Source organism: Lissotriton helveticus, chromosome 2_1, assembly GCF_964261635.1.
Source record: "Lissotriton helveticus chromosome 2_1, aLisHel1.1, whole genome shotgun sequence".
Classification (NCBI taxonomy): Eukaryota; Metazoa; Chordata; class Amphibia; order Caudata; family Salamandridae; genus Lissotriton; species Lissotriton helveticus.
Genome location: NC_136059.1, coordinates 2,119,106,891 through 2,119,124,806, shown reverse-complemented (window position 1 = coordinate 2,119,124,806; position 17,916 = coordinate 2,119,106,891). Strand labels below are relative to the sequence as shown.

The 17,916-nt window shown below is 41.3% G+C and overlaps 1 protein-coding gene across 1 annotated transcript in view; it reads left to right on the top strand.

Annotated features, from left to right (window-relative positions):
* Positions 1 to 17,916, top strand: part of GPM6A (glycoprotein M6A) — a 536,789-nt gene that overhangs the window by 407,313 nt on the left and 111,560 nt on the right. Inside the window, exon 5 of the mRNA XM_078677082.1 lies at positions 8,876 to 8,952. Within this exon, the coding sequence (XP_078533208.1) occupies positions 8,876 to 8,952 (77 nt within the window). The remainder of the gene's footprint in view (positions 1 to 8,875; positions 8,953 to 17,916) is intronic.

Genomic DNA, 17,916 nt, shown 5'->3' with positions numbered 1-17,916 from the left:
CCAGCTCTTACCTCCTTGCTGGTAAATCAACCATTATGAATTTGGAAGATTTGATGCACTCTGGGACAAAATAATGCCACACTCTACAGGATGTGGTCATAACTATGAGGAGTTACCCTGCTCTCATTGATCAGATGTGACCTGTTGCTTGACCCAGAGAATTTTGAATACGTATCTGAGAGATCTGAGAGGGGCAGAGCCCTCCAGATCTGTTGCTTGAAACTGAATGAAGCAAGAAGAGCCCTGCTGAGAATATTTTGCTGTGCAAGGAACTCTAAGTCCTGACTTATGAAGACTGCACCGTCTGAAACTGCAGCCCTGTGGATTATCTTGCTGGAAAAGAACTAATGAGTGGACTCCATGAAAGCTACAGGTTAAAAGAAGCTCAACTGGAACATCACCAACTAAATCTACACCTTGGAGACCCATCAGTTGGTTTGTAAGGGTTTTGTACCAGTGGATTGTGGAAACTGAAGTCCTCAACTTTCAAGGACCATCTTGAAGCTTCCAGACCCTTGGAGTAAGTTTGAGACACTTTGGGACCTCTTGAGGAACTTCAGGAAAAAGTTCAAGAAGTTTAGAGAAGTTTGAACTAACTTTGAAAACAAGCTCAATAGAGGGACCGACTCAACCTGGCCAGCCAGGCCACCTGCCTTCAACTGTCAGACGGCCAATCCAACCAGGTTTGTCCAGCTAAAAGCTCCATAGCATTGACTTCCAGAGATTGACTGGAACTAGAGAAAATCTGAAGCCTGCGAACCCTCACCGGATCCGGCTACATGGGGAGCATCGAGAGATCCTGCGAGAAAAAGCTCCAGAAAAGTTTCTAAGTCCGCTCGTAGAAAAGTCGACCGGGAGAAACCGCGAGAGCCAAGCAGCCTGCCTTCCATCACGTGTGGGCCTGGATTCCTGGTTTGACCCGCTGAAGCAAACTTGAAATATTTTCTACGTCCGCTCCAGGGAAGTTCACCGGTACCTCATCATCAGTCAAGCCGGCGAACCGTCACCGAACCCGGATTGCCTGGTAGCTTCAAGGGGCCTCGAGAGAAAAAGCTCCAGAAAAGTTTCTAAGTGTGAAGGTAGAAACTTGGACCGGGACGTGCCGGGGGCAGTAGCCGCTCAGGGCACCATTGCGTCCGGGCTGGAACTTTGACTTTGCCCCGGTCTATCGCGAGCAGGTATCACAATATGGTGCTATAATGTTCTGATTGCTATTTTTTATGAAATGTTTGAAAATTCATATCTGCGGTTCCCTACATTGGATTTTTGTCGATTTGGTGTCATTTTAAAGATAAACATATTTCCTATTTTTATAAATTTGTGTTGGATTTTTATTATATGTTGTGTCTTAATTATTTACTGAAATGGTGTTTTTAAATGCTTTACATCCCTGTCTTTGAAATTAAGCCTGTCTGCTTGTAGCCACGTAACCAAGGTGTTGGAAAATGAGGCAGCATCTGTGAGGCCTGCACAAATAACATGACTACATTTGTCCTTCACTGGGAACCAAACGCCCAATTGTAGCGCCTGACTCTCAGAGGGTAGCATTGCAGAGCACTCTGAGGCTTACTCAAGGGAGGTGGTGTAGGCTAGTAATCGCCATTTGCAAGTGCGCAGAAATAACACTCAATAATTGATTGTCCAGTCTGTACTTTGCTTTATAAAAATAAGAGTACATTTATTAAACACACACACTACTCAATACTATCCACCAATTTACAAATATACATAAGCTGTTGGAAATACTTTGTGACATTGCATAACATCTTCACCCCTCCCGAAAGGGTGGGTGGGGTCTAGTACCACCACCCCCATGTAGGCACATCATCTTGCCCCCTTTGCAGTGAATTGGACTTAACCTGGAGTGAGGGCCCTGCGCACTGGCACCATCCCAGTGGCGACATCGCCCCCGATTACGTCAACCAGCATTAAAAATAGATACACTGGCCTTGGTGACACATAACCCTGACTGAGCATCTCCTACTGACCATAAAGTATGCACCTCTACATCTTAAGGTCTACATCTTAAGGGCTAACAGTCTGGGTTGTTCCCCACCTAACAGCTGCAGCAAGAATACATGTTTAAGCACCACTTTAGAATGATCATACTCGTAACATTTGGGTATCATTAAAAATGCATTGCAATTACAGCCCCTAAAGGCATCACAGATGATCACAGGATTATGCATATAACGCCAGACACCCTAGAAGGAATGTCTAATAACATAACCCCACTTTGCTATGACATTGACTTACACCAGTACTTCACATTACACATTTGACCTTCAGTCCCTTTAAAGGAAATAACCATTGGTAAAAGCATTTCTGGTGCAATTACACCTCTTCACCTGCAGGGGATGCCTTCTTCCAGACACCCCCACTCAGCCCATCAATCCTTGAAGCAATTATGGAAACACCCTCAGCTGAAGAACAAAAGTTCCAGCCCAGAAGGTGATAATTGTGGGCTGAGCCCTTGAGGGGTTATTCCTTTGAAATACTTAGGAAACTTAGGGTGACGTTTCTCTTTGAGCAGGGGGGAGGCTGCACTTCTCCAGCAGCTCCCCTCAGCACCTTTTCACCAATGAGGGTGACCCCCCTCCTCTGGGGGGCCACCAAGCACCAAAACGACAGGCTTCAAAATGCCTGGCAAGGCATTATGGGGCGATTGTGCTCCTCCTCGTGAACATTGTATGAGTGGCTCTCCCACTGCACCGGGGAGAGCCGCGCTGGTGGTTCTGGCGGCTTCGCTGCATCTTCCTGCTTCGGTGGGGGGCCTGGTTCCACCCGGACCCCCAGGTAATGAGCGTGATGGCGCTCCCCCCATCCTGGCACCTCGGGCGCCAGGCACCTCCTCCTCTAGATGGGGTTGCGCAACAGCACACCCCATCGCCAATTTCAGCAGGGGCCAGGGTGGGCATTGTCACGGGGAGCGCTCCTCGTAGGGGGGCGCGACAGTGCTCCCCCGCCTCCATCATCAGTGGGGGCCAGGGTGGACTCCTGGTCCCCCTGCAGGGCACCTTCACGGGGAGTGCGACGGCGATTCCCGGCTTTACTTCTCCTTGGGGGCAGCCCCCGGGACCTGACCCACCCCGGGGGCATCTCTGAGACCGGCGGCGGGGCCCCACGTGCTTCGTCGTCGGTCTTCTTAGGGGTCAAAGGTCACCTACCTTCTCTGGGCCATATCTCAGCCCCTAGGGGTCCGATCTGCCCCATTTTCGCGTCTTCTTGCTCCTGGTTGCACCCCCAGCCACTGGGAGTACTCTTCTTCATCCTTGGGGTCTCCAAGAGCTTTCTGCAGGGAGCGGTCTTCATTGGCTCCCTACGCCTCTCTTCTCCCTGTGCAGAGACCCCTGCTTCTGCGCACCGATCCTGGGCGCTTCTTCTGGTGCTGTTAGGGGCCTGGGTGACAGTCAGGGGGTCTCTCCTTCCAACTGCCCATGGCCAGGCTAAAGCACCTTCCGCCTCCGCAGACCACACCCCAGAGAGAGGTTCTCTTCCTGTGCAAGTACTTTTTAAAAGTTGAGTAGAGGGCTGGCAGGAAGTCTCTGTGTGTCCTATCAAACAGCGACACATCACTTCCCTGCCCCTGCTCCCTCCTTCTTGTTCAGCCTCTGGGTTTGTTCAAAATGGCGTCGTACAGTGTCTCTGGCCACATGGCCTCTGAAATCCAACTCCTTCCCCCCTCACTGCCCTCACTGTGGTTCAGCTTGGTGCCTGGCACCCAGGGGCAGCAGTTGATGGATTGGTTTGTAGCTCCACCTATCTTTTCTCCTTGGAGGGAAGAACTTTGCTCTGGGAATAAAGGTCATTAATCTAACCTGCCAAGGCCAGATCCCAGCCAGGGACTCAGAGAAATATGACATTTCTGGACGACCCAAAAGCAGTACAAATATGACTTTGGACTCTGCAGAATACTTATTTTCACATCCGCTACACAGGACTTTAATGCGTGTCTGGAATCCGTAGGGCTTGTGGAAGTTACTCTAGCCATGGGTTCCACCTTCCCATAAGTGAATAATGAAGTGAAAAACACAGTAAAACACACTGTCTTTCCCTGGCATGTTTCTTTCCAGTGCATAAAGCCTATTCCATGTCACCACCCAGTTCTGCATAGGTCCTGCCACACCATTCAGTTTGTACCTGCTCTTGGACTGCGCACGCTTGGTAATCTCCCCTGTGCAGCCCCTACATGTGTGCACACAAATGTACACCCGTGTCTGCATGTAACCAGCACGGTGCCCCATACTCCAGCTGCTGCGCAGCGGCCTAGTCAGCCAGGGGGACACCACTAAACTCTCCTTGCAGTGTCCTTCATTATGAGTTCACTGTGGGTGAGTCCCAGATTATGAGGTTCCACCACAGTAAAAGCTCAACAATTAGGTGCTCAGAAAGCAAAAAATAGGGGCGGCCCCTAGTGTCAGAACCACCTTCTAACACAAGGGTTGAGCATAGGAATAATTTTCTAAGACCTATGCTGGGTCCTATCATGTGTTAGTGGCCTTATTGCCAGTGGCAGACCTACCTTTGCCCCTACCAATAACCCACTTTCCAAAAGCTCCTTTTCAAGTTAGTGAAGTTCCTGAACCCTCCCCAGCTTCCCTTCCTGGTTTAAGGTAGAGCCATTTACCCTATACCCAAGTCTTCCTGTCAGAAGTCCTAAACCATATTTTCTGTTTTGAGTTTAGTTTTCCAAGGTAGGTGCCAGCTACTGCAAGGCTAATGCTAATTAACCAACTGCATGCTTAGGCAGACAAAGTCCAATAATTCTAGGCAACTTTTCCTCTTTTGGGCATATTTAAATTAGCTTTGGACATGATTTTAGTCTGCTGAAGCTGGTGTGATTGTTTGGGCCTTGAGAGAGGGTCCACATCCCAGAGTGTTGTTAGCTCCTTAATCCCTGGCTGCGGCCGGAATTCTGCGCCTGTGCGGCACATTCCGATCGCGGGCGTGGTCATGACGGCTCCTGGCCATCATCAGCACATGCCCATCGTAACTGATGACGACTGGAAGCCGTCATCAGCACTGAAGGGGTTAAAATAGTTCAAAGGACCTGTATTGGGCACTTTTGGTGGTGTGAGAAATGTTTCGGCCAGGATTTGGAGGTCTATATGGCAATGATCTACCCACATACAGACCTGTCGCAGTTTTCTTACGCCATTATGTGCAGGGCAGTGGGGCATTGAGGTGTACTGAAGGAATGTCTTATAGGGTCCGTGGTGGAACTTAGTGCCTTCCTTGCAAGGCAATGCAGAAGGCAGTGAATTTGGGCAGGCCTGCCACAGTGTTCCAGTGAAGGCAGTGCTTTGCAATACTGTTCATGCAGCATGGACAGAAGTGAAACCCCAAAGGCCTGTGGCTATGTTTTAGTGAAATGATGCCCACATGGGGTGTGCATGTAAGTGTTGCTTCTGACATGGTATTCTCAAGAGAACAGTGCCCAACCCAGGGTATACAGGGAAGCGGGGCACCCATTAGATCTCATGCAGTCAAATTACGTGAAGGACAGCCATTTAACTTTGGGCATTTCTGTCACTTGTAGCTGCGAGATCAATGTTGCCTCATGTGCACCTGACAGCTTACAGCAGACGCATAGTGAAGCAAATGCTGTTGCTAATATAGATCCCCGAAATATAACATATGTGTTAATTTCGCCCTGAATGATAACAGTATTTTGGAAAAATAAATGCTTTCTTGCATATGTAAAGCACTTACATGAATTACACTAAAAAAAATCTAAAGTACAATTCACACTCTAATGAATTAAAATAAACAGAGCTCATAAGAGACCCGCTTTGTTCATGCTCCAGGCAGGTGATCTCTGAGGCCAAGGGTGTCAAGGTAAATACCAAGGCTCACAGGGGACAAGCTAGGGCTCTCATCTGCTACTCCTGGCGACCCTTAAATGGCACCCATGTACATGATCTTGGCTGCCAAATACTATGATTTATTTAGAGCTCTGACATTCAGGGACCGATCACAAATATTATTTTTTCTATCATGCTTACAGGAATGTATCCTTTTGGTTTGCAGGTTTAGTACACTAACATTAGCAAATTGCCATTACAAGTCCCTGCTGCTTCTTCCAAAGTTGCTGAATTATAAAATTCAGCTCACAATATGAGACGTGCAAAACCATATCACTATACCAAGGAGTGAATATTTTGTGGTATGGATTTACCCTCAAATCTCAGTTATTCAGTAATCTGGGTTCAAAGGGGCAGGATCAGTACTTAATTTCAGTGGCTGGTTGCCAGTGGTTGCCACCGCCTCTTCATTTTTGGCACCAGGACTTGATGAATCAGTGACAAATCTGTGTCATTGCTGAGAAAGCAGTTCCCAGGACCTTCTTCGTTTATTGACATATATGGTGGTCTTAGTCACAGTCACCTTACATTGCAGGTCGAAAGTCCCATTATTGATGTAGATGGGGTCACAACGTCACTCAGTAGTGCATGGAGCAGGCAGCTTTCTCTGTGTGCTCCCATGCCGGCAGCTGACGGAGGCCCTCTGGAAATGGTCGAAGAGGGATGCGGGGGGAACAGGCATCACACTGCTCATTTGCCATTGGCTTTAGCCTGATTAAAGCGTCACACTTTTCAAGAGGTCTCCCAGAGACAACAGCAGTGTACTTCCAACTTGGGTCACCAGCCCCAGAGGTGCTGTCAGAACACTGGATATGTGTGCGGAAACTTCTGGGGATTGGAAGCTAATGGCGGGATGAGAGGCATGCGGATCACATGCAACAGTATTCTTTCCATATACGTGAGACACAACTCTTTTGTAGGATATCTGAGGGACTCTACAGTTTCTGGTACACTTGGAGGCTGAATCATAACATAAAGCTCGCAAACAGTAATTAAATGAAAACAAAACACAAGAAAAATTTCAAACCAATTCAGAAACACAGAGTACATTGTAATGAATAAAATGATACCAGAATGACAAGAATTCAATCTGTAGAACCACAGATATTCAATTGTAAAGTTTGAGGTAGATATAGCACCTAAAAGCAGAAAGCACCACTCGCGGTTATCTGGTCATGCTAGGCTGGGGAAAGTCACAAGTTCGTTTTATTTATGAAATTGCACTCTCATTTGCTAAATAGGTTTGGAATTTTTCTTGTGTTGTGTTTTCTTTTTGTTACTGTTTGCGTGTTGCATAATTTATTTATTTATTAGTTGAATTTATAGGGCACTACAGCTACCCAAGAAGGGTTTCCTGGCGCCTGGACAGACTCGGTGCAACATGTAGTGGTGATGAGATGAGATTACTGGCTAAATAACCAGCTCTTCAGGGATGTGCGGAAGCAGGTGTAAATAGTTTCTTTATGGATAGCAAGGGGAAAAGAATTCCAGAGGGACGGTCCAAGATGCGGACAGGACCTCCACCCATCCTGGCGAGTGTGAACCTGGGCACCGTAAATTTTTCAAGAGTTGCAGATCGAAGATGACAAGTGGGAGCATATGGGCAAACAAGAGATTGCAGATATTGTGCTGCCGAACCCCTTTTGATCTTAAACATGTCGCTCAGGGCTTTGAACTTTATGCGGTTCTCTACCATGAGCCAATGTAAGTCACAGAGGTAGCCAGAGATGGGAGTGGCTCTGGGAACCCTGCAAAGTAGTCTTGCTGCAGAGTTTTGTACCAGCTGTAGTCTACAGGTCACAGCCTTATTTGCGCCTAGAAAAAGGACATTTCCATAGTCCAGCCGTGAGGTGACAAGGACATGGACAACTGTCTTCTGGTTGGCATTTGACAGCATCCAGATGATCTTCCCAAGCCATTTTAGTATGGTAAAGCACACGGCTGTGACCTTGACTGCTTGATGATGCATGGTCAAAGAGCCGTCAATGTACACGCCCAAGTTACAGACATGACTGGAAGGCCGCGGTAGGGTACGCATTTATGGTTATGAAATAAAGATGAAAAACCAATAACATTCACCAGTTATGGTTGGCTACACAAACCATAACTCATACCCCACCATGCATACCATAATTTGCATCACAAATTACTCCCTTGTCTTTCCCCCAAACACTTTTTCCGCAGCCTGTGTCATGCAACACAGGGTAGCAAGGAAAGTTGCTATGCTGTGCTGCATTACTTGAACGGGAGTGAGCGGAGCAACGCCACAGTGTATGTATGTTGGCATTGTGGGAAGTATATGTTTTGTGCTGGAAGGGGTCCTTTTCAGTACAAAAACTATGCTTAGATGTTTTGCTACTTTGTAAGATTGCTTTACAACGCAGCCCACATAAAAAGTGAGAAAAATGAGGAGAACTGAAAACATTTCTCCTCGTTTCACCTGCCTTCAAAAGGTGCAGTAGTTTGGCACAAATCCTCTACAATTTTTGCAGGTAGGGATTTGCTTCAAAACCCATGGGTGGTTGCACAGAAAGACTCATGTACCACCCATGGAAAACCACCTTTGACGCAAAGTAATGCAAGGCTTCATTGCTTTACTTTGGGTGCAATACCAAGCAAATCACAAGGTGTGTTGGATTGTAAATCCCACCACAATACTTTGCGTTGGGTAAACCTGGTGCAAAGTATTTGCAAATCTGAGCCACAATCTGACACAATAGTTGATTGCAAAGTTTTATGCAGATTCTGAAAATGACACCAGAGGAACAGGAAAACCAATATAACTACAGTCTTAAATTTATAAACATGATGAGGCTTTTTAAAGAGTTTTCATATACACTGAAATTGCTACCTCTTTATTTTTAATTTGTTTCATAGTTATATGTCATTAGTTATATGAAGAAAACAAACAGAGTGATAAAAAACTAAATGCAATGTGTGCTGTGTATGGTGGCTTTCCTTGTTCATAGACCAAAAGCGAATAAAGACGTAATTATGTAATTCTCTTTTAGGAATTGTAACACTTGGAGAGGAAAAGAAATTATGTACTATGTCCGACAAATTCCTAGGGATGTGTAGGTCAACTGAGGTAAGATTATATCTTTTTTTCATTTTCTTATGTTTAAAGTTCCTCTGGGTAATATTACATTATCTTCCTTCAAATGTGTTCATTTTTGTCTGAAGTGCAATACATACATGTTTAAGAAGATATTGTGTCCCAGTGTGATCGTTTTGTGGGTGTTAGAGCTCATGTTAATATTACCACGGTCACCAAATTTACATGGAAAAGTAGTGAAAAACTATCTCTATGTAGGCTCAAGTGCACTGTAAGGACAGCAGGCTCAGTGTTTTTGCAGTATTTTCTTCAGTGTTTAAACATTTACATTGCTGCACTTTAGAGTTTGAATAGTATGTGTAAAGACCTCTAATGCCTTAATGGGCGTCAGCAGCTGGTTTCTAAATAATGCTTTCTCATTGGACTAGGCCCTCTGTTTGTGTGTGTGTTTGTGTGTGTGTGTGTGTGCGAGTGTGTGTGTGCGAGTGTATGTGTGCACATGCACTTGTATGTGTGCGTGTGTGCATATGTCTCATAGATGCTTGCGTATCCTGTGGCCTTCTTTGCATTCAGGACAAGGTGATTTAGGAAAGTAAATTTTTTGCATCGTAACCCCATTTTTTTCTGACTACCTATTGACTTTTTTTCATCATTGGGAGAAGCTCCTGATCACCTCCCAGTGCATTTGTTTTGTCCTTTGAAACATAGCAATATTACAGAGTTCAAATAGGCATGTCTGACTTTCTAGTATCTGTCACTGACTCATCTCTCTGTGATGGCTTTGCAATGTTCGTGATTTGTTTAGCTACACACTAGGTGAGCCTTTTCAATAACTTTGGCAATCGGGAATACAGACATTTCTCGTCCTGGCTTTCTGGATGGTTTATAATTCTTCATGATGCTTTGGTCTTGGTTGCTACCGTTTTACTGTGTCCTGATGAAGATCACTTTAGAATCATTGTTAGGGGTCAAAGGTTCGAATTGTTTGTCTTAACACACACTGGGAAATCCTGAATATTAATTTTATTGAATTCCAAATAATGCATGTCCTGATGGTTACAGCATATGTGTATATGTTGTGTGGACAGTGTATTGCCAATCTTTATTGGATCACTTCCTATACACTGCGCTGTCACAAGGATCACCTATAGTTTTTGGTACTTGTTATACACTGACCGTTTAGTGAGGCCACAGCACCATGGCGTTAAAGGTAAAATTGACACAAAGGTCAGATGTCACATGGGTTGGGTGCCTTACAACACTCATGTGTGTGAGACTTTAAAACTATGGCTTCAGCACTGCTACTGCTACTGCACTGCTACTGTAGGCCTGGATATCTGTAGCCTAAGCTGCAGCCAGCACATGTCAAAGTCAGTTGATTTTGTCTTGGGGAAAACCCTACATTTTACATTAACTAATCACTCTTTAGTAGTAATTTTAAGCCTGGTAACCTTATCTGTAAAGGTGAAGCATGCTAAATACTGGAGTTGCATTCTTGAACAGTTGAAATGACTCACATTGCTATCTCACTGAGGAGGCTGCAGTAGCCCTTTCACATTTCATTCTCCCTGTGCATATTGAGCTCATAAAGATTGGCATCAGAAAAAAGGTGCACGTCACTTTTATTCTGCCCACACATTTTCACAGCATATTGTACTTCGGTGCACTCTTTAGTCTTTCAGAACATAGCTACACTTTTCATACATGGTCAGCTATTTCAGAAAAGTTGTTAAGCATTTGCTTCAGATTCAGGCTGACAGGAGGACGTATTACAAACTTTATCAAATGTCCTAGATGACATTTTAATTTCCTTGTGCTGTTGGATCAGTCTAACATTTCAGTTCCACCATCTGTCAAACTGAAACAGCAACTAGGGCGCTAACAGCTGGACTCAGGAGTGGCCAGGCTCCAGTTAAGAATGTTAATTTGTCCACTTGTTTTCACAGCACAAGTCAGTTCAGTGAGTTCATTTGGTTTTTCTGTAGGTGTGATCTTCTTACATTGTGGGATACCTAGAAAATGCAGCTGCATATTCTCACATGAGTGGCGTTCAGTGGGTGGGCTGAAAGTGCATCGAAGGCATGCCAAAGGAAAACAAGTCTGTGCTAGTCCATGCTTGGACCATTCACAGCATCAGAGCTTCTGATCTAGCTTCAAGGGTAACTTACTCCGAATCCGATCTGATAGCTCTCCAAACTCCAGGAAAGCATCCTTCTTGCCCCACTCTCCCTTTATCCTCTCTTATTGGGCTGGTCTTATGTTGTAGCTCTTACTTTGGCCCCACCACCCATATCCATTTGAACATTTCAAATTCCCCATCTAACCGTAATGTTAAATCCTCATTCAATGTTCATAAGGGTGATACAATTGATACCCTATAAATGTTATGTTGTTTCCTACTTAACACCAAATCACTTCCCAAGCGCCAACTGGATATTATTCAATTTACTCTTGATTATCAATGCAATAGTCTTTCATTAATCAAAACTGAATTAAAATATTCATATAGTTCCACTGTTGCATCTGCTATATAACATGAATATTCCATCTGTTGCTGTGACTGTCTCCATGAAATGGTAGGTGGACCAGCTTTTGTTTACCACTCTAATCTCAACTGCTCTGTCTCTGAGGTAAACTCTCACTTTGCACCAGAATGCTCAATTTCCTCCATCAAACTGTGCCCTTCTTTCTTGCTGCTGTTGGCACTGATATGATGCCCTTCTGTCCCAAGATCCAGCTGACTTGTTTGACCTAATTGATTGATTCCACAGCCATTAACTACTTTTACTTGTGCCTTCCACCACACATCAGGCAGGCCATTTACTTGACTCCATCTTCTCTCTTTATAAATCTCTTCTCTTCTCTCTTTGTAAATCCATCTCGGTTCTCACCTTCTTCCTGCTCACTAGGACAGAACACTTTGTAGTCCACTTTTCCAACACCCTCTAATTTCAACCCTGTTTTGTTTCCATTTGCAGCCTAGCTAACTAGAGCACTTTCCAAAGTTAAATGTCATAACTTTATTAAGACCCTCTCAATAACTTTTCTGGATTCATCTTAGAATGCTTCTGTGGCAGCATCTTCCTTTAATACCCTAAGCGCTTACTCAATCTTTGAAAACACATTGATCCCATCGCAAAAAACTTTCCTCCCTCCCTGTTTCACCAATTATTTCTGCAAAGGTAAAAGGGACTGTAATTAACTCAAACGAATGTTGAGAAAAAACTACACCTGTCCCCCTCTACTTTGCTCCATAGTTGAAGACATATTATGCATAGCTGATCAAGATTTTCACATTCACAACTATTTCTTGAATATGAAATACCTTGAACAAAAAAGAGACAAGAGGCGTTTGAAAAATAACTATGCTCCATTCCAGGTGGATTTGTTTCAAGCAGCAGTAGTGGCTCCTCGAAGGAGTGCTGCGGGGTGAAGGAGGGGAAGGGTGGGGTGTAGTAAACTCTGGCATATGGCCGAACGGAGGTAAATAAAGAAATAAATTAATAAACTAATTATATTGCGCGTGCTGCATCGCCATTTGGCATTGCAGCGCGCGCAATGTAATTAGTTTTTTATTTATTCACTTAAGAACTGGTAAAGCACCAAATAAAGTAGATATCCAGTGCACAATCTCTTGCTTGGTGATGTTCTAGACCCAATCACTGCAAAATTGGTACCACCGCTCAACTTTCTTTTAAAGAATGACCACGGCTGTCTGACATAAACTGCCCCAGAGGACTCTATCCAAAATGGCCAAAGTCAGGCCCTCCTTTAAGGAACTGCAAGCTCCATCCCAGATTAAGTCCTACAAAGACAATATGCCCTCCTCATCTGCAAGCAGGTTTCACTCCTCTTGTGGACAGAAACGAATGCCGGAGAGTCCTCTGAAACTAAATGTTTCTGTCACTTGTACTTTTTATGTCATCTCAGTGTCAAAATACAAACCTCTGCTCAGGAGGTTTATGATACCATCTGTTCCTATCTCCTCCCAAACCGGCAATTCCAGATTTGTGGTCAGTGATTGCCCCAAGGTTGTCTTGCTGCCTCTGGAAGTTGATGTATTTTTGGTGGCAGCACACCACTACACATTTTAAGAAAATACTTATTATTGTCACCTGTGGGAAGGGTAACCTAACGGAACCAGTTTAGTCACTGCTGGGTTTCCAGGTCACACAAATTATTATTTGTACAAGTTACCCTACCTCTATTTCAATTATAAATCTACTTACGTCATTGAACTAGATATTTTGATGAATTAATACAAATAACTTTTATGCAAGTTGATATCTTTTTCCTGGCCCAAGTTGTAAAAAGAGACTTTTTCACAATCAGGACTCTCGAAGGAAAGATGCTACTTTTCCTAAATGGTGACAAGCAATCTTTGATAGCTGTTCACGACAGGGGAAAACATTTCTTTAATATTCAGCATGTCCTATTTTTCTACATCAGGAGACTGATTCACAAAGGTAACTTACACGTTTGAGCAATTTACTCTTTGAGGAAGTTTACTACTTTTGACTATTCACAAAATCCAAATGTAAGTTACTAAAAAAAAAAACAGTAGTACGTCCAGCACCACACATGGCCAATCACTGGTACTGGGATACCCTCCCATAGAAAATGGTGCACAGTCTAAATATCGATTCCGAAATTTCGACCTACAGTAATATCTAGTTGGAAATATCGAAGGTGGAGAATATCGAGGGCAAGAATATCGTTGGACCGAATATCAACCCTAAGGTAAGTAATATCGATTTTTTTATATCAATGTAAGTAATATCGAAGTTAGTAATATCGATATCAAATATATCGATGTTACTAATTTCGAAGTTACTAATATCGATATTTGTTTATTGTTATGTATTTTATTATGTATTTTATATGTATGTGTTATATGTTTTTGTTAAGTATTTTATTTGTTTTAAATTACATGTGTACTATTTTTTATATATTAATAATTTTAATTTTAAGTAAAATGTATGTTTTAGTACTGGAGCGGGTTGTGGGTTTATAGGGGAATAGGGTGGGAAGTCATTTAATTATAGTAAATTGATTATTAATTTTTAGTAATTGTAAAATAATTTTAATTAATGTTTGCATTTAAGTTCTGTAGCGGTTTGTGGGTTTATGGGGGAATTGGATGGGAAGTAATTTAATTGTAATTAAGTAATGATTTTTTTATTGGTATTGATAATTAGTTTATTTTTCATTAATTATTAATTGGTAATTATTGTAATTGGTAATTCATTTTTTAATTGGTAATTAATGTTTGTGATTGCTAATTACACTTTTTAATTGGCAATTAATTTTTTTAATTGTAATTACATTTTTTAATTGGTAGTTCAGATGTTTAATTGTTAATTACTTTTTATTAATTGGAAATACATTTTTATTAATTGGTAATAAAAAATATTTTTTGATTTAAAAAGAAATGTATTGTTTACTATATTTCAATTGTTCATTAATTTGTAATTATTAATATGTTTTTTGTTTTGAAAAATATTTAAGTGTTCAATATTTATTATTTGGTAACTAATATGTATTAATTAATATTTATTGGTATTTATTGTTAATTTATTGTTAATTAATTATTCAATTGTAATTATGTTTTTAGTTAAAAAAAATATTTCAGTGTTTAATATTTATTTTTTGGTAACTAATATTTATTAAATAATATTAATTGGTATATATTGTTAATGTATTCTTAATTAATTATTTAATTGTAATTATGTTTTTAGTTTTGAAAAATATTTCATTGTTTAATGTTTATTTTTTGGTAAATAATATTTATTAATTAATATTTATTGGTACATATTGTTAAGTTATTGTTAATTAATTATTCAATTGTAATTATGTTTTTAATAATTATTAATGGGTATTTGCAAATGATATAGAGTTTTTTAAAACTTAAATTATTAATTCTTTTATTTACAACAAGTATGTTATATTTAACTTCTACGCTATCCAACAATTTCCCTACTGTTGCACTCTCTGGAGTTGGAATAGTAATTTTTACCCCTACGCTATCCAACGCTTTCCCTATTGTTGCACTCTCTGGAGTTAGAATAGTATTTTTTACCCCTACGCTATCCAACGCTTTCCCTACTGTTGCACTCTCTGGAGTGGGAATAGTAATTTTTACCCCTACGCTATCCAACGCTTTCCCTACTGTTGTACTTCCTGGAGTGGGAATAGTAATTATTACCCCTACGCTATCCAACGCTTTCCCTACTGTTGCACTCTCTGGATTTGGAATAGTAATTTTTACCCCTACGCTATCCAACGCTTTCTCTACTGTTGCACTCTCTGGAGTGGAAATAGTCATTTTTACCTCTACGCTATCCAAAGTTTTCACTACTGTTGCACTCTCTGGAGTTAGAATGGTAATTTGTACCCCTACGCTATCCAATGCTTTCCCTACTGTTGCACTGTCTGGAGTGGGAATACTAATTTTTACGCCTACGCTATCCAATGCTTTCCCTACTGTTGCACTCTCTGGAGTGGGAATAGCAATTTTTACCCCTACGCCATTCAACGCTTTCCCTACTGTTGCACTCTCTGGAGTTCGAATAGTAATTTGTACCCCTACGCTATCCAACGCTTTCCCTACTGTTGCACTTTTTGGAGTTGGAATAGTAATTTTTCCCCCTACACTATCTAACGCTTTCCCTACTGCTGACCTCTCTGGAGTTGGAATAGTAATTTTTATCCCTACGCTATCCAACGCTTTCCCTACAGGTGCACTCTCTGGAGTTGGAATAGTAATTTTAACTCTACGCTATCCAATGGTTTCTCTATTGTTGCGCTCTCTAGTGTGGGAATGGTAATTTTAAGTTCTATGCTATACAACGTTTTTATTACTGTATTTTTTTTAGTTATGGGTTTTGAATAATATTTTCATTTATTTAGCTATTTGATATTTTATGTATAATTTTAGATAATGTAGTATATAATTAATTTTAAAATTATTAAGAGTATATTTAATTTTTTTAATTTATTAATAATAATTATTTACATTTTATTTATGTTTTTGTTTTATGTTTGTAAATGCATTTGTAATTTATAATATTTGTTATCATTTATAAATTATTAAAATAATTATTAAAACTTATTGATAAGTAAGTATATTATATTGTCTGTATATGTTAAATTAATGTATTATTATTATATATGTATTTATTAATTTTAAACATTATTATATATTTTTAACTATGTTTATTTTATTTATTTGTGTTATTTAATTTATTTTATATTTATATTTTTACAGAAAAAAACAATATTTTTAACATAGATATTTTTAACATCTATATTTTTATTTCGATATTTTTGTACTTACCATGTTGTAGAAGGGATGTCGATATTCTTGCCTTCGATATTTCAGCATCAATATTTCTGTAGGTCGATATTTTGTAGGTTGATATTTTGTCAGTGAGCCATACGCAAGACTCTTTATGCCTCAGTTGTGGAGGTGTGGTGCATTCAGCCCTTCGTACAAAGTACCCACACCATGGCTGTGGCCACCTTGGGTGACCCTGCCCATCAGACCAATTCATTACTCTGCAGGAGGCAGAGACATTTAAACTGGAATGGAGTCAGTTCCTCCAATTTGCTTATATTCCAGCTACAGCTTGGGAGATTTGCCCTGGGTTCCCAGATGCCCCTTTTGCTACTCAGAAACGTGTTACATTGCTGACTATTGTGGGTGGTCATCACTTCATCACCCATATTTACCGGGCTCTACGAGATGACTGACCGCTGTCTCCCCTTATAGTGGAAGATACATTGCAAAGGCTTGGTGACTTCCTTGGCACGACTAAGGAATGGGAGAGAATAATCCAGCAAGTGTGATAGGTCTCTGCCAATGCATGTTTTAAACATACTTAGTATAACATCATACATACCACTCTCCAAAAACTCTACACACAAACTATCATACAAAAGATGGGGGTGCACACATTGCAGACACACACTTGTGGACTTCGTTCACGTCATGTGGAACTGTCACCATACCATTACTTACTGGAACAGTATTCAGGGACATTTACACACTGATGTAGGGTGGCTGATTCGCAGAGACTTAAAGCAATGCCAGCTGGGATAATCCCTATTAGGAAGAGAAGGAAGATTAGCAGAATGTTTGTGATACTCAGATTCATTAATTTCATTATGTCTTTATTTCGATTAAGATAATCATAAAAGACAATACATACAGTGTCGAATAAGAAATGTTTGGAATAAAAACACAGTGCCATATATAACAATCGAAACAGTGTGTCTAAAACAGTAGTTAGTGCAGAATATGTGTCATATAAAATTGGCCAACAACAAAGAACCAAAATAAAAACCATAAAAATACAACAATGCAATATAAAACCAGATAATCGTCGCTTCTAATAGTTAGTTAACAGTGCCACACTGAAATTACATAACATCTATATAGCTACAACTTGACTTGGGTTTCTCTTCATTGCCCAACTCAGAAATTTTGCCAAAGCTACAGCTATAGGTGCGTCATTGGATGACCGCAGGATCCTTAACGCCTCCATAGCGGATCTAGTGCCCAGGTTCATGCAAATGTGTTTCAGCCATTTGCTCTTGGGTAGCTTATAAGCCGGGCACGCCTGAAATCCATAAGGGATTTTGCTTATTGGGAGAGCTCGGGGTGACCGTCGCCAAAACACTATTGGTCTGTATCGGGCAAAATCCTCAATATGAAGGCAACCCAGATCCCAAAAAAGCGGCAATAAGGGCGTAGATTGCGGAAGGCTCTTAATAGCTCTGACAAATTTGTTCTGGGCTTGTACCAGCGAGGAGATGTTCTCGAAACCCCATAATTCCGCTCCATATAAGATTGAGGTAATAACCTAGGTGTTATATATCTTAAGAACCGGGGCCATGGGCTTAGTGAATTTGAGCTTGTGTTCTTTTACAAGAGCTCTTGCCAACTGTGCATGTTTCAGAACTAAAAGATCAATGTGAGGTATCCAGCTAAGTTTC